At 42.0% G+C, this 18,610-nt stretch overlaps 1 protein-coding gene across 1 annotated transcript in view; it reads left to right on the forward strand.

The window, feature by feature from the left end:
• Positions 1-18,610, forward strand: part of ELP1 (elongator acetyltransferase complex subunit 1) — an 861,256-nt gene that overhangs the window by 271,652 nt on the left and 570,994 nt on the right. Inside the window, exon 14 of the mRNA XM_078676240.1 lies at positions 10,842-11,024. Coding sequence (XP_078532366.1) covers positions 10,842-11,024 — 183 coding nt within the window. The remainder of the gene's footprint in view (positions 1-10,841; positions 11,025-18,610) is intronic.

Raw genomic sequence — 18,610 nt, forward strand, 5'->3', positions numbered from 1 at the left:
AGGAGAAACACGGAAGGTGAGGAAGGGTAGAGAGAACCATAACAACGCCAAACAGCCGGCAGAGCCCTGGTTAGAGCCCGGAAGCACCAGAGACAGGGAACTGGACCCCCAGTCTGGCCCACATACACCAGAGAGAGGTACCCACTGCAGACTGAAGCAGTAGATCTCAGAGATTTGGAGGACCCGAGTGAGAGGAGTGAGAGGACGCGTGGGTAGTGCCACGGATTTTGATCGTCTTCGGCCCCTCCGCCTCTCCCATGGTGCGAGCGGCGAGCAGCTTTTAGGCTGAGGACCTGCCTGTTCCCTGCCCCCCGTGTAGTGTGGTGCGGAGAGCGGGAGTGTGAGTGCAGGGGGCCTCCAGAGCTCACAATCTCGCCTCTCCACTGCTCCAGCTCTCCAGCGCTTCACCACGAACGCGACCGCAACAGAAGTTACAGGAGCGGCGGCTCAGTGAGAGAAAGGAGAGTGGAGAATGCTGATCGCCTAAACGTTTCACGCTACATGGTCTCGACCAGCTTCCACTGCTTGACCCCGATGGCTGGTGTTCCCGGAACCTGCAGTTGTCTGGTTGCTTGTTAATTCAAAAGGTGACTGAATCTGTGGGGGGAGAGGAGCACACAGGCTGGGGAGGTGGAGTCAGCTGATACGGGACTGTAAAGGGTGTTGAAAACAGAACGAAAACTCAGGTCCTAACCAGTTTGGAGAATTAGTGATAAGTAGGAGGAGAACAAAAGTGATCTGACTGGGCATATTGGTGAATTATGCGTTCTGGTAAGGAGAGAACAACAGGAATAGCGGTAAAACGCACAAAGAAAATGCAACAATCAAAGGTAGCGAAAAAGGTTGAATCAAATATATTTGAACGAAACCAGTCGTTAATCTCCCCAATAGCCAGGATGTTTGAGAAGTCAGGTAAAATACCAGAGAAATTCTCATTCCTGAAGGATCCAATGGGGGTGTTCATGACAAAACAGTTTGAGGGAGAAAATGCAAACTTACAGACCCCAATTAAACCAATAGCCAGTGAAATAATCGATAAACTGAGTATACAGAAATGCTTACAACACGGGAAGTGTAACTCTCAAACCAGTACACCGGAGGTAGTGAACAAGGAAATAAGTGATTAGACCACAAATACCGAGTGCAACATTAATGAAAACAACCAAATTAATGAGGAGTGTACGAAAGAACAAAAACTCCTAAGGATACCTATAGAAGTAAATGTAGAAATAAATAGAAGGTTACACATACCACTTGATGAAAACTCGCTAAATCTTCAGAATATATATGAACATGAAGAGGGATGTGATATACATGAGGACAGTGAACATCAAGGCATAAGTCATGGCAATCTAACAGGAGAGGAAGATATAGGGAGGTTTCTAAATAATGGATTAGATGGAAAAATAAATGAAAGCTTGGTTGAATATAGATCTGCAGAAAATACTTGTGAGAACAACATGACAACACAAACTACAGCTGTAAAGAATAACCCCCAAAATCAGAAAACTATACAAAATAACCAATTGGGAATAAAAGAACAAAATTTCGAAATAAGTTGGGATATTTTCTACCAAACATCGACTCTTACTTTGGAAGCATTACAATACCAATCCAGCAAAGTGGATATACAAATTGAACTGCTAAAAACAATGGCAAATACAGTTGTAGGGATTGACAATAAAATTGCTCAACTAAATGGATTAATAATTAGGGCCCAGAAAGAGCATGAGAAATTATCTAAGGAACAAATCTATTCACCAATCATAGATAAACTTGCCACAATACCAGATGTTCTGACCAGTATAATAGAAGACACTAAACGAAGTATGAAAATGAAAAAAGGTAAAAACTATGAAAACAAGGAAGGCAACAGTAAAAACAACAAAATAAATAATAAGATGGAAAATGAATTGATCAGCCTCAAAGAAAATAAGGGCCAGGAAGAAATATTATCTACAAATCCATACATAAAAACAGTAGCATCTAGTGAAGAACATCGAATAATGGACATGGACACATTCAATGATCAATCAATGGACTGTATAAGGGAGGATACTATTGATACTGAAATAAGGGAAGATCAGGAAACTAAGGAAGATAATATAAATGACTTCACTATGCTGTCCAAACGTCAAAAGAAAAAACTACGGAAAGCAAGGAAACAATTAAAAACTAAAAAATGTGTTACAATAAAAACAGATGAAGACCAGATAACAACTATAGATGGGAATAGATACGAGATAGGGAAAGATAGTACTGTAGATCAAAAACAGAAGATAATCTTAGATTTAAACAGGCAGGAAATAGGATTAACTAATGAAGGGAAAAAGGTCGCAATATCGAATATGATTGGAACTAACAAATACTTCCCACTATTTGATAAAAAATTATCCAAGGGATTTGTTCATGAAAAATGCGCCAAAACAAAGCAAAAAGAGAACGAAAAAAATAAACAGGATGGAAACACCGGTAGAAGGAATCTAGAATTCAAAGGTGAACGGGTGAATAAAGATCAAAAAATACAGCCGGAGGTATGGAAAATAAAGGAACAGCAGGAAGATAAAAGGACCATGGATAATTCGCCTCAATCGGAGGAAGAGATATTTGAATGGGAGGAGGAAGAAGAGACGGGTCCATTAACCAACAGTCACCAAAGAAGGAAGGATAAAACCCCAATAAAAGTAGTAATAAATACGACAAACCAGCAATATCAACACGCTGGTGAAAAACCAGAATTATCCATCAAATCCAGTACAACTGAGGAAGACAAAGATAATTCAAAAAATACAGAATGGGACCAGTTGGTTATAGAAAGTAGTGAAGGGGTAAAAAGAATTACCTTCAAAACAAAGTCATCAAATGGAAACCTCACGCAGTACAATTACTCACCAAATAACAAAGTACAAATTATCTTTAAACCAGAATTTGAGTCTAGAGGTAGGCAAGATACCCTGAATCGAGGCAATATACTCAGACTATTCATGTCAATTCCATCCCTCTCGAAGATAGTGAGTAAGGATATCCATTCTATTGAATTTATGCCAGGACACGAGAATTCACATGCTCCCACTTTAATTACACTAAACTCCCCGGTAATAGCGGAATTGATTTTGACAGAACAACACGCATTCAGAGCTTGGGGTATATTAATTAAGAAACAAGGCCCAACGGTCTATCCAACGCCGCTTATTGATGAAGAAAATACCAAACATGCAAAAATAGACAGACAAATAGTACCAGTACAAAAAAACGCCCGAGGAAATTCACCCAATAAAGTGGGAGAATGGTTGTCTCAAAAGTCTATGGGCAAAAACCCTGTAATAAATGAAAAATTGATCACCAAGTCACTACACAGTAATAAGGAACAATGATTTAATACTACTAGGTGCTCCACAGTCAAAGCAGAGGAGATAGGTCCTGTCCGATTGTGTTCATGGAATATAAATGGTCTTGGAGCAAAGGTTCACAATGCTCATATAGGCTCAATATTGCTCCCCTCTCAGATTATTTTTTTACAAGAAACGTGGGAAACCAAACCATTTGTTCTACATGGATTCAAAGGTTATTTTCAGCATGCAAATAAAAACCACAAATTTGGTCGTCCCATTGGAGGGCTAGCAATTTTCGTTTCCATGGACTTACAGGTTGAACATGAACGACTCGAGTCAAAAAGTGCAAATATTTTAATAATTAAATTGAAATATGAAACAACGAAACAGGAACTAAAGTTTGCATATCTGATTAATGTTTATATTCAGCCAACAGGCCCTAGTAGGGAGTCAACTTGCGGTATACTGTATAACCTTCTCGCGGAGTTAATGCTGTTAGACCCTCTAGCTGATTTTATTGTGTCTTGGGACTTTAACCTTAACTTAATGCCATCTTCACAAGGGATGACACCTTTCAAACACAGGATTATCAATGGTCTATCCCACAACAGGATTTAGGAAAAGAAACCTTGCCGTCTAGTAATAAAATTGCAATATCCTTTGTCAAAGATATGGAAGTGATGGGCCTGCGTATACTAAATGGTCGATTTAAAGAAGATTCACCTCGATCGTATACATATTTTAAGAAAAAGTCAAGGTCAAGGATTGACTACACAATGATATCCCTTAATGCCTTCCATAAGATCATTGCATATCAAATAAAGAAAGTCACAGATAGTGATCCTTGCCAGCAGATAACAACGATCAACCTTATGAATAAGGCAAATCAACTGTATCAAACTGCCCCGGGTCATATTGGAACAGTAAACTATAAAAAACTAATTTGGACTACTAGGAACAAGGATGTGATGAATGATCAAGTTAATCAACTCTATAACTGCACTACTTAATATTTTCTTTCTTTCGAATGATCAAGTTAGTCAAATAATAGAATTGTGCTTTAATGAAAGATCATCTGAAACCTCGATAGAACAATGGGTAAAATTTACCATGATGCTGGTTAAACCCCAACCTCAGCTGCGACGGAATAAAAGTAATCAATATGATGATCAAAAGGAAAACAAATCATACATAAACCTGCCATATACCATTACTAAACTAAAAAGAGCACAGAACAAGATGATAAGGCAAATTAAGAAAACTATTCCTAACGAGGAAACATCAGGCAAACTGAAAGCTGCAAATCAAAATCTAAGGAAATTAATATGAGATGAGAAAAATCAGGCAAAACAAGCGCTTTGGACAAAAATATACCACGCAAGCAAACCGATAAACACAGGAGAGTTCTGGAAAATTATAAATGGTTTGGCTAGACCAAATAAAAGGGTTGTTTCCTCCATTCTGACTGAGCAGGAATGGGTGACATTTCTTAAAAAACATTTGAACCAAAATAGTACGACAATAGAGAAAATTGAATGCCAACCGACAGATATCCACGATGGAGATATGCAAACCCCAATTGTAGTAACAAAAGATCAACTAAGAAAATTAATTAAAAAACAGAAAGATGGAGCACCAGGACCCAACGGTATCCCTTTTGCCCTATTCAAAGAGAATCCAGATCTATGGGCAGCACATTTAGAAAGGGTATTTAATGAAGTTATTAAAAAAAGCGTTATCCCAGAGTCATGGCGAGGATCATTAATAACGCCAATTTACAAAAAAGGGAACTGTGAGCTTGCAGAAAATTACAGGCTCATCACACTTCAAGATACAGATGACAAGTTGTATGCTAGGATCTTACTGAATGAGTTGAATGACTGGGCAATAGAAAGTAAGGTCCTGCCACTGAATCAAACGGGCTTTATTAAAGGATTGGGGACATCAACAAACATCTTGGCTTTATCTCTAATAATGGACAAGTCAATTAGTCTTAAACAGCCCTTGTTTCTTTGTTTCGTTGATTTTAAATCAGCTTTCGATTGTGTTCAAAGGAATTTACTGTGAAAAAAGCTTAGAGAAATGAAAAATCCAACGGCCCTATTGAAAATGATCCAGCTATTGTATAGCAAAACTTGGGTCAGGGTAAGGATGGGGGATGGGCAAACGCTGTCGAAGGAAATCCCAGCCAACGAAGGATTAAAACAAGGCTGCGTACTGGCCCCCCTTCTTTTTAATTTATTCTTGGCCGATTTGTCAGGGACTTTAGATGAATCAAATGCTCACCCCCCGAAATTAGCGGATAGGCATATTTCAAACTTACTGTATGCCGATGATGCCATCCTGTTAAGCCAAACAAAAATTGGGCTGCAGCGACTAATTTCTGGAACATGTACCTACGTAAGGGAAAATGGGATGGTGATCATTGAAACAAAAACAAAGATCATGATTGTCGCAAAGAGCAAAAAATTAAGAAAAAAATGTAATTGGTATATGGAAAACACCAAACTAGAACAGGTGGAAGTATATAAGTACCTGGGCGTACTTTTTGATGAGAGGGGTAGTTACCAGCCACAAATAAGAGATATTCAGAGGAAGTCCAACTCCCTAACAGCCGCATTTAGAATCTTGCAGAGATCGCTGGGCAACCTCTCATATGGGCCATTTTTAAAGGTTATAGCGGCAAGATTACTACCAACAATCACATACGGCAGTGAGTCATTAATGGGAAGGGATACGGAAACAATAAATAATGCTGTATCTAAAACATATAAATTACAATTTCATCTCCCAACAAATGCATCACCAGCCCAAATTAGACTTGAGTTTGGCCTAACTAACCAATATTATGCGAGGAAGGGACGTTTTATCAAGATAAGTAATAACACAAAGGCAACACCATGGAATTTTCTTAAATTTCTTCTACCCTATGGGCATGTCATACCCCATGAGTATGTATACTAGCAGGGTCTTTCCACTATCAAGGACATTACAGCATCTATAGACAAGATCAGCCAACCCTTGGCCCACAGATTTGCTCCACTGGAGAGCCTAGACTCTATAGAATCTATAGAGTCTAGGCTCTCCAGGGGAGCAAATCTGGCACACCTACAATTAGCCCACCGCCAAAAGAAGTTATTTGTCAATCTATAGTATAGATTGACAAATAACTTCTTTTGGCGGTTGGTGGACATTTAAAAAAAGAAGCGGTGATTAAGCAGACGCCACGCCGAGCAGTTCCGGGAATACCCGCCGTGTGCAGACAACAGCCACGTGTGTCGAAATACCCGGCTGCAGTATAGAACCCCCTTTACGGAAACCGGATCCGTCTTTTAAGTAATAAAGAACTAAAAATAGAAGGGAAGCGTTATATCCAGTACGCCCGTCTGCACAAATAATAAGGACTGTGCCAGACCCGCATTGGATTAATCTACAAACAGACAAATTGTGAAATAAAAGCGCTTGACCATACATTGAGAAAGGAGGAATCAAGCCTGATGACTACACAGGCATAAAACAGTGGATCGCTACACATTTTGTAGACCTCCACGAGCAACAGAACCTTCTTGGTCTGACACCTTCATGTGTGGAGAATAAAAATAGAAATTGTCCTGAGGAAGGAAGCCTTTATCAGTTGTTGCTTCCGAAACGCGTCGACGCAAACCCATAAGTCATATTCGGCGTTGCCAACAATGAATCCAGTCTAAAGGAATAATATTCCTCTTTTTGTTGACAAACGGTGTTCCGAAATGAAATGACAAAGACAGATATTAGTGTCTCTTTAGATTAATTTTCTCCACGTCCACATTAGGTGGTTTTAATTTGTGTTTCAATTTGTGTTTGTATTTGTGCATTCTTGTGCTATACATGTTTTTAACTGATTTTCATAGTTATCTTTTGTAACAAAAGTTTTTAATAAATTGTATACTTTTTTAAAATTGTTTGGGTATGTTCCTTCTTGGTAAGTGTTCTCCAGTTCCACATAATGAATGGTGTGATTGATGTTTGGTAAGTTTGAGTCCTGATTTAGGAGCAGGAAACAATACACCCCATTGGGAAAACTCTTTTGTTTTACCTTTCAATTGTAGGTGTGCCAATTGTAGGGTCCCCTTTATCACTGGTCGAAGTGCCCATTTTATTGCCCTAGTCTGACCCTACCTCCCTCAGTCATTCAGTCATCAAATTAATGACTTGGAATATAACAGGCTTGAGAGACAAGAGAAATGAGGGTCAGTGGTTAGTGGAAATAAGGTCCTGCCACGTAGTAGCACTACAGGAAACTTTGGATACATCTGACTCCTTTGTTCTGGACGGCTTAAGCCCATTTTTTTAAAGCTGCATCTCCCGCTACAGTAGGTCGAGCTAAGGGTGGTCTGCTAACCCTGATCTCGCTCAAAATGGCCTGCACCACCAAGGTGGTGTCATGTCACTCTCTCCATTTGCTGGCAGTGGAATTGCCCCCCCCCCCCCCCCACCATATTATAAGATTATTATTCTGGGGGACTTTAATGCACACCTTTGTCAGCATAACTGCACTTCAGGCAAGACATCTTAGGACGCCTTATCTCCACCAGTTCCCTTTGAGCAATCGAATCAAGGTCTTCGGATGGACAGTTTTCTCACAGTTCAAAATCTGCACTGCCTCGAACACCAAGAAAACTAGATTTTGTTCCAATGTTTATTGGCAGGGATGTTACTCTACCATTGACTTTTTCCTGGTTCCTGATGTGCTCACCTTATACTCTTCCTGGATTAGCTATAGCGATCATAACCTGCTGATCCTGGAATTGAGGGGGTTCAGGTCTATTAGCGATCAGGCATGGGATGAACTAACTCAGGCCAGTGTATTGTCCGATAGCTCCAAATTTTGGGAAGTTGTCAGTAACCATTTTTTTTCTGACCAGCACTCTTCTAGAGTGGAGTGTACTATCCCCACTGATAAATAGGTCAATCAATTTGAACAGATCTATAGAGGGGTAGATGTAGGAGTGAACGATATTTCTTGGAAGCCAAGTTCATATGTACAACAGTTGATCTTCAGGGTAGAGGAGGTACAAAAAGCCCTTGTCGCCACAGCCAGGAGGAAAGCGCCAGGCCTTGACGGGGTTCAGTCGGATCTTTATAAAGCCGATCCTGTGAGGTGGGCCAAGATGCTGACCCAGGTTTTTAATGCAGCAACATTGAGCGGCCTGCCTCCCTCTTAGTCAACGGCTGGCAATTTTACACAATTTTTAAAAGGGAGAGAGGGATCACCCAGCCTGCTATCGCCTGTTCTCCTTACTTGACTCAGTTGCATAAATTATGGGGATGGTGATCTTGGAACACCTAACATAATGGCTAGATGACTCCAATGTAATTTTAGAACTACAATATGGTTTTAAGAAAGGAGGGGGAATCCTGGACCAATGTACCAATTTGCTCTTGGTGATTGGCAAATATACAATTGCTAAAAGGGGACACTTGCACACTACATTTTAGCTATTGTCTATGGACCCAATGTCTGCATTTGACCATGTAAATAGGTCCAAACTATGGCTTTTGTTTTTAGACATGGGTATGGATGTCTAACTGGTGGCTTTCGTGCACTGGTCACATTCAAATCTGTCTGTCTCAGTCCGATATAATGAAAATGGATCACTTTCAGCATCCTGGGACCTCAAGCGGGGGGTAAGACAAGAATGTATCTTAGCCCCCGTTTTGTTCACTCTATATATTAATAACGTTTGGGATGATTATTTCAGCTGCGTGTAAAGATATTCCCAGAGCAGATCCTAAACTCATCCCAGCTCTGCTATACGCAGACAACGCAGTGTTACTCGCCAGAATGGCTTTGGGGTTGTAATGGCTCTTAAATACTTTTACAGATTATATGGTATCACTTGACCTTTCTATTAATTTTTCTTAGTCACATATAATGACGACGGGCAACACCAAGCTTCCCAAAACGTAGGCTCTCCTGCAGGGGAACAGAATTGTCTAAAGTCTCTACATTCCCTTATCTGAGCTTCCTGTTTCACGAAAAGGAGTCCTGTGTGCCTCAGAGAGAGTCAAAGATATTATGTATTTTTATGTGCTTTTATGATTTTTTAACAAAATCGAATAAAGCTATCTTTGACTTTGACTTTGGCCTCAGAGAGAACTAATAAAAATACCTTGGCCAGAGCTATAGTAGCCACAATGGATTTTGCTATTAGACTGGGGGGCAAACCGTTAACCACCCTATTGAAGGTTTGCAATGATAAATGTATTTCCATGGCCACTTAGGGCAGTGATGTTTGGGATTTTAAAGATGTTGGTAAACTGCATGTGTCTGGGAATAAATTCCTCCGCAGACTCCCAGCAGTAACTGCCTTGTACGCCATCCTTTATGGTACATGAGGAACTTGGGCAGAGTTACATCAAGGACCTTATTGATGTGGCTTCATTAATGCAATGGTTAAAAATCTGTTCCAACCCCACCTCTACATTGAATTAGTTGGTCCTAGAGGGTTGTATGAGGCTTGACGGGGCCCTTGACATCCCGTGGTTGGGTTACGTCCTAGAGCAGTTAAAGATCCTAGGGCGCTCTGAGCGGTTTACACATCATAGGCTGATGCACCTTAGTGTGCTGAGAGATATCAAATCACTGTTTTTGGCCAGGAGGATGGCAGAAAGGGAAAACGGGGAACTTCCTCAACCTACAATAAGGAAACATTTAATTTTGAGTCCAGGGACATTAGGGCAGCCTTATTGGATGTATATTAAAAACCTGCATCATCGTTTTCTCTTAACCCTATTTATGTTTAATTTTATTCACTGGTGTTTATCTGTCCTCATGGGCTTTTCTAAGCCAGGCACTTTAAAGCCTTGCTCTTGTGACCATTTCTCAGAACAAGATCTTTTACAATTAATTTGTTTGTGTGATTTTTATCCTAACGTACTGGAAACATATATTCTCCCACTTTTAGGGTACTGTAATTGTGTTCAAGTGAAGCCATCCCTGACTTACTTGCAAATGCTGTCTTCGCCTCCGATTTACTTTGGTGTTGCTAGTTTTTTAACAGGTGCTTAAAGACACATGAAAACATTCTCAAAAGCATAATTGTGCTAGTCTTTGTTTGTTTCCTGGTGAAATTCATAGGCCTTTAGCACAGAGTTTTTAAATTTTTTTTTAGAAATGTTATTGTAATAGTTTAGTGTTTTTTTATATATACATGTAATGTACTAACTTGTACCCTTTAGGTCTTCTCACAATCTAGTCCTTGTGCCTCCTGAGTAATATACCTTGCGAATGTTTGACATAGCATCATGAATAATCGGTTTGTCCTTTTAATATTATGTAACAATAAATTATAGTGTTTATTTATTGTGTGTTTTATCTGCTTTTATGGCCCATGTTGGCCAAATAAAGTTTCCTTTGTCTTGACTTAACTGACTATCTGTACATACTAAGATATACATATTACACTTTGTAATTGCTGTGCCACCATGGTTAAATGTGTAAACTGTATTTTAATTGTTTTCTATCAGAATTTGTTCCAGTACCAAAGATGACAAGCAAATGATTCCACTGAATCTACGCCTTTTAACCTGGTTAGATGATGCCACCTTTCTGGGCATTTCATGTGGTCACTCGCCTTCACATTCTATCATTCAACATCTGAAGGTGTCTCCTGCGGCTGAAGGATGTGAAGATGGTCAAATTAATATTAGGTAGTGTGAGTGAACTTTAAAATGAACTGTTTATATTTAGATTTATCCAAGGGTAATGTAAAAATGTCTAAAAAAGAAATTATAATGTCCATTCACATCCCCTTTAATTCCTTATGAAACATGAAGGTACCATGGAGCATATAAAGTAATTTCCCTACTTTATATGTTAATCAATTAATCAGTTTTAAACTTACTGTGGTGGTATAACAAGGCGACAATAGTCATATATGTGTTTTCTAGTGAGCGTGTGAAATTATTTTCTGTGCCGAATTTTAGGAGTGGCCCAATGAGGTAAGAGCGAGGGAAATAATTTTTTTTTCAATTTTCCCTCATCGTCTGTTGACTCCAAAATCACCGCTCTTACCTGCACAGGCCACTCCTGACACATTTTACATCTGAGTTAAAAGTAGTACTTTATTGATCACCTGAACTTTAGACTTACTTCTTTGGACTCGCTAGTAGAAAAGTATATGTAATTTTGTAAAGAAACCGGACTGCAAATTTGGGTGTGGGGGAGTGTTTCACATGCATTTATATTGCTGTGTTTTCTGGAGTCACATAGTGGTAAAATGTGATCCACTTGCTCATTTGAGATGTTCTGATGTGAGAATGCGTGCATTTTTTTACAGGACTGCTTGGCTAAAATAGCGAAAGTTGGAAGGTAAAACTCGTCTGCATGGTAAAAGGCGTGTACCCCTGCCCTGAGTGCCCAACTATACTGTTGTCTGCATCTCTAATGCTGATTTTCTGTCAAAGACAAACACGGATTGTGCATATACGCCATGATAGAGGGCTGTCTCCCAGATTGCAGTCTTGCTGGGCTGATTTAAGCAGCACAAGTGCAATGGTGGCAGCGTACGGTGTAGTGATCAGTAGAAGTGAACAGAACCTTTTTGCCGTGTGACACTTTTTTCAAAGTTCTGCTGCTTTGTGCTTAACTCACCCCCGGCCTACATCAGGTAAATGTGAAGTGCGCCGCTGAGCAGGAGTAGGGAATTTGTGCGGATGTATGTATGCCTGAGAAGGGTATAGTGCAGAGGCTGTGTGATACTTGTGGGATTAGCATGTGTTGAGCATATGTATGCCTGTGAGGAATACATGAAATTAAAGATGTAGCGCTGTGTAGTGTGTGCTGGGTGTATATGTGCTTGTGTGAAGTACAATACATGAAGGTTGAAGTGTTGTGCAGCGCGTGCGAATGTGATTGTAAATAGCACACCCTGTTACAGTATAGAAAATTTCCCTGTGGAGCCATGTTTGGAGACTGAATGTGTGTACTGAATGTATGTGTACTTGTAATGGTACAATGCATGGAGGGGACTGTGCTGGACAGTAAGTGTGCTGTGAATGTACACTGTGTAACTGCAACAAATGATGGACGGAATGCTGAATGATTCAAACATTCACCCCCAGTCAAGACATCTTTGGTTAAATCCATTGTTCTTTTGCCCACTACGCCACCCCAGTTTGGAACCAACCATATGCAAATCAGTCTTGACCCTGTGCCTCATGGAAACAGTCCAGACCGAACTGCAAAGCCAGGTCCTCCGTGGACCGGAAACCAGCATCTTGAGACTGGTTTCCGGGTATGCCACCCTTCATCAGCCAGGCTAGCTTGAATCCAGTAGCACAGTGAGCAAGGGACCCACTTCTGGGCACATCCATCCCACTTAGGGCGAAAAGTGTTACAGCAACAAATGATGGACGGAATGCTGAATGATTCAAAAATTCTCCCCCAGTCAAGAGATCTGGGTTAAATCCAGCTTTCTAATGCCCACTGTGTCACCCCAGTTTGTACCCAGCCATATGCAAATCAGTCTTGACCCTGTGCCTCATGGGAACAGTCAAGACCGAACTGCCAAGCCAGGTCCTCCCTGGACCAGAAACCAGTATCATGGGACCGGTTTCGGGGTATGTCACCCTTCATCAGCCAGGCTAGCTTGAATCCAATGACACAGTGAGCAAGGGACCCACGTCTGGGCATACCCATCCCACTTAGGGCGAAAAGTGAAACTGCAACAAATGATGGACGGAATGCTGAATGATTCAGACATTCTCCCCTAGTCAAGAAATCTGGGTTAAATCCATTGTTCTTTTGCCCACCGCGCCATCACAGTTTGGACTCAGCCATATGCAAATCAGTCTTGACCCTGTGCCTAAAGTGAACAGTCCAGACCTAACTGCCAAGCCAGGTCCTCCCTGGACCGGAAACAAGCATCCTGGGACCGGTTTCGGGGTGTGTCACCCTTCATCAGCCAGGCTAGCTTGAATCCAATGACAGAGTGAGCAAGGGACCCACGTCTGGGCATACCCATCCCACTTAGGGCGAAAAGTGAAACTGCAACAAATGATGGACGGAATGCTGAATGATTCAGACATTCTCCCCTAGTCAAGAAATCTGGGTTAAATCCATTGTTCTTTTGCCCTCCGCGCCATCACAGTTTGGACTCAGCCATATGCAAATCAGTCTTGACCCTGTGCCTAAAGTGAACAGTCCAGACCTAACTGCCAAGCCAGGTCCTCCCTGGACCGGAAACAAGCATCCTGGGACCGGTTTCGGGGTGTGTCACCCTTCATCAGCCAGACTAGCTTAAATCCAGTGGCACAGTGAGCAAGGGACCCACGTCTGGGCATACCCATCCCACTTAGGGCGAAAAGTGAAACTGCTTCAAATGATGGACGAAATGGTGAATAATTCAAACATTCACCCCCCCAGTGAAGAGATCTGGGTTAAATCCATCGTTCTTTTGCCCACTACGCCACCCCAGTTTGGACCCAGCCATATGCAAATCAGTCTTGACCCTGTGCCTCATGGGAACAGTCCAGACTGAACTGCCAAGCCAGATCCTCCCTGGTCCGGAAACAAGAATCCTGGGACCGGTTTCGGGGTATGTCACCCTTCATCAGCCAGGCTAGCTTGAATCCAATGGCACAGTGAGCAAGGGACCCACATCTGAGCATACCCATCCCACTTAAGGCGAAAAGTGTAACTGCAACAAATGATGGACGGAACTCCAAATGTACACTGAGCAAGTGTGCCTGCATTAATACATTATATCGAGGACCTGGTTCGATTTTGAGAAGCCCGGCCTGCCTGGTTAATACTGGAGGAGGAGAGGTAGCCTCCATACAGATTTTTGTATTGCTGCATTCCTGGGAGCTGTGTGTGTCATACGCTGGGGGAAAGGAGGAATAGACACTTCAAATGGGTTGCTCTTTGATTCAGAGATGGATCACAAGAAAGGGGCCAGATCACTTCTCAGGAAAGAAGATTGGGCTGATAAGGGAATTATAAAGAGTAGAGCTGGGAACCTGGAATTAATCCATTGAATCACATGTCACTGTGGCAGACATCCAGGTGCGAACTCTGGTCACTCCCATGAATTGGGTTGTGGGTCAATTAGCTTTGCAGCCTTGCCTGCTGTGACTTGCCTCCTAAGAAAAATGTACACTTTGAAAGATGCAGTACCCCAACATAAAACTTCAAAGACTCAGACCCTAAATCACGCCTGGTATCTGGAAAAGGACTATATGAAGCAGAGGTTGAAACCCCAAATCTGGTCATCTGCCAAGCAGCCTGATGGGCTGTGTGAGAAGGAGAAGCGCTGCAATACTTCTGCCTGTAACTAGGACTGAGGAAAAGGCCTGCTTGTCTCCCTCCAACCTGGAAAACAAAGACCAAAGGCCCGGAGCCTGGAGTACCAGCGGCTGCAGCCTTGCCAAGATCAGTGTGTCCCGTGAGGAAGAGGAGAGCGTTGGAGGGAGCGAGGTCCAGAGGAGAGGCCTACTGTGAGGACTCCCTGTGTGAGGTGTGGGGATTTGCTGTGCACCAGTTGGGTAGTTCTTCTGTGTGCAAAGTTGACTTGGAACACCTGTATGCTACAAAAAAACTGCCATAGATTGACCCATGAGTTAAGCACAATGCTGGATTGGACAGGCCTTTACTGTTACACTGTGGTGACCACGTATGCCAGAGGGGCTACCGGTAAAGTTGCTACTGAGAAAAGTGTTGAGGCTCCTAACTATCTTGGGGACACTTTTGCCATAGTATCCTGTGCCTGTACTATCTGGTACTGTGTCAACCCCGTATGCCAAGAGGGTCTGCCGGTACTAGCGTTGCTGAAGGATTTGTGCTGCCACCTGAATGAGGCTACGTTCAGTGGATTGGACTTGCACTGTGAGGGAACTGCCCCTGACTTACCACTGAGGATTGTCGTGGACACCATGGATGATGTCACACCCTCGTTGGGCTCTAGTCGGGAGCTGAAATAGAGATACCCCCACCCCTTCACCCCTGGATAAAGCCAACTGACTGCATCTTCGCAGCTAGGAGCTGCACTGATAACTGAGAGAATTATGGCAACAGCTCTCAGGAGAGAGATCCTGAGCCACCGGGTGCATGCTGCTTAGGCCCGTGGGCAGACCTACTTCTCCAAGCAGAGCAGATTCACAGGTGCTCATGCAGAAGGTACCCGCTGCACTGCTGAACCCTTTCATGCTGCGAGAGCATGCTTAAAGCATCATAGACACGCTTACTAAATCCGAAAGAGTCAAAGGGGGACTCTTGAGTACAGCCTATTAGTGACCATTTCCTGGATATTGCCACCAGTGAATGGGGAATAACCCTCAATATGTTGCACAAAGGAGCATGGGACAGGGATTTGCTTAACAGCTTCTCCAGCCCATCCTTCAAGGGTATTGTGTTGTTGCTTCTGAATGTTGTATTTCTTTGCATATGTAGAGTTAGAAATAAAATACTTCTATTTCTCATAATAGCTGATCTGTACATTCATTTATTTTTCATACTGTTGGCACTTTGAGTTATGAGTCATGTTCAATGACCTGTATCTACAGTTTCCCCCCTGAAAAAGTTGTGTCTGCTAGTGAGAGTTAAGTGTAGAAGGGGTACATGGCCCAGCTGAGCAGGATCTCTAGTAGGTCGTGCCCAGAACATCAGGAGTAAAAGGCCTCAACCACCACAGTTGGAGCCAGAAGCCCCTGCATGCCACTTGGCCCACTAACCAGGAACTTTTGACGAAAGACTATGAATGCATTTCACTGCTAGACCATTCCCCTAAAAACATCGGATCTGATAGCGTATACAGATTAGGGTGTTTAGTGAAATAGCATAGTTAGCATAATCTTTAAAAATATTTGATTTACTGGTTCCTAAGTAAACCAAAAGAATTTTCAAATAGAAAAATCTTAACTATATAATAAAAACTCGGGGCCAAATAGGATAGCGGTCAGTGGACTGTCGACTGCTATCGCGGCGGTCAGGAGACTGCCCGACAAGCAGCAGGAAAGTGCTCATTTACACGGCGGATTGTGCTGCAGCCCAGGAAAAGGGCCGCAGTGTAAATGAGCACTTTGTGCTCATGCATGGAATGTGTACCATGCACCATGGGGTGCATGACACACGGAGTCACTACATGTGCCCCTTGAGCCCCCAAAGTCACTTTCTGACAGCGTGTTGGAAAGGGGTATCTTAATCCCGACGGCATTGAAGGGATACGATTTGGACTGCTGCCCCGAAGGGATCTCCTATCCTCTCGGAGGTGGAGGTTTCCCCCTCCCATAGACCATTGAAGTTCCGACCACATGCATCAGAATGCGGCAGTCGGACGAAAAGGCTGTCAGACGGATGGACCACCACCGACAGGCCCAAAGTGTCTTACTCTGTTTTCTTGATTGAGCTTAAATCACTTCGTTTATTAGCACATTTCCTGTAACACATTTTCAGTTATTCAGTGTAGTTGATTAATAATTTACAAATGCTTGATGATTGTGTTGTATCGTAGGAAGGATTTCCAGTAGACGTGGTTAGGTTACAGATGACTACGTTTATTGTTCTTAGATGTTAAGTAGGTTTAACCTTAGATATAAAAGATTGTCAGATTAGTAATGTATAAATGTGTAAATTTAACTTCCTGATCTTGCTCCAAATGAAATCCTCCCTTTTGGGGGATTATTTAATTGTCATAGCACACAACATCATGTGTGGGATCTCAGAAGGAACACTTACATTCAAATCTCTTTACAGACACGATTTTTAGTCTGGGTGTATTTTCTGTCATTCAAAGTAGTTTACCTCAGTCATACAGATCTTGAACATACTGTACATCTGACTGAAAGCATTGAAACTAAAATGTACATATTGTTTACGAGAATAGTGTGAACCTTAATTGTTGCCTTCTCAACTTCTTCCTTTTCCTGCTCTGGGACTGGGAATTAATCATGGAGGGAACTGATTGTTTGCAGCATGCCTGTATTCCCACAGGTGTTTTAAGAAAGCCAGGTCTTTATATTTAATAGTTGTCAGATATCTCACACTCTTTCCAATGTTAGAAATTCTCTCCCTTCTCCAAGGTTGGGATTTGCATGGGGGTCTAAATTCCTAACTCCAAGACCTAGGATGCGCCCTTTGTCTTCTTTCCACCTATAGGATCCTCACCCTTGCTGGGTTTTTTATGTTTGGGAAGCTCCTAATATATCTGAATACCTTCCTTTGGATACCAACACCATAGGCCCATAGGTGCTCTTTTAGCTTCATTATCTCTCAGTTTAGAGGATACACCAACCCCTCCAACTCCAGACTTCTTGCAAATTTGGGCAGTTATTGAGCAAACCTCAATTTCATTTGACAACCAGTGAGCATCTGGAAACGCCCCCAATTAAGATTCATACACAACCCCCAAGGTAGCAAAAGAAATTACCCTTTCCAGGACTGCCTTGCTAACCTTAATAAACCTCTTTATTTTTTTGGGCCCTATTGCTTTGATTTTGTATTAGGGAACATGAGTTGTAAGCCCTAAATTATCCTTGAAAGATGCATATTTCCACTAGAAACACCAAGTCTATAACAACATGAGAAGTTAGTAGTGCAAAAAAAAAAAGGTGCGAGTATAGAGCCCTGGAGCATTTGTTTTCCTGCACCACTTTGGAGAGAATGTGTGCTGGCTCTCCCAGTAAAAATATGTCCTGTCCCCATAACTGGGATCCTTTGCCTTCATAATTCTTGTGACATGTATAAAGTGTTTTTGTATGTCTGTGATGTGTGATTTAATGGTAACCTAGTGAACGATGTGGTCCCTTTTTGACGGATGTATGACATTACAACGCATGCTTTTACATCGCATGCTTTTACAACGAGGTTTTTACAACGCATAATGCTTTTAGGCGCTGGATAGTGAATTGTTTAATTTACTATTCCAACTCCAGTCCCCGTGGATAGTAGGGAAGGTGTTGGATAGTACATTAAACACATTCCCTATCCTAGAGCGCCCCCCAGCGCAATGCGTTGTAATGGTTTGCGTTGTAAAAATTGCGTAGTAAAGGAACTGCGTGGTAAAAGTTGCGTTGTAAAGGATGTTTTCCCTTTTTGACTTCAGGTGCCTACTCTACTATATGTGCTTTCCTTTGTACTCTTCTATTTTTTTTTTTTTAAGTTGTTTTTATTGCAGAATTAGACACAAGAACAGGTCAACCAGTACACTTACGACATCACAAAGCATATAGGCGACAGGGAAATCGTACACAGCCATTTAGCCCACATCCCGGAGGTTGGGCGGCGCGCCAGGTCATAT

This window comes from Lissotriton helveticus, chromosome 2_1 (assembly GCF_964261635.1).
Source record: "Lissotriton helveticus chromosome 2_1, aLisHel1.1, whole genome shotgun sequence".
Taxonomy (NCBI): Eukaryota; Metazoa; Chordata; class Amphibia; order Caudata; family Salamandridae; genus Lissotriton; species Lissotriton helveticus.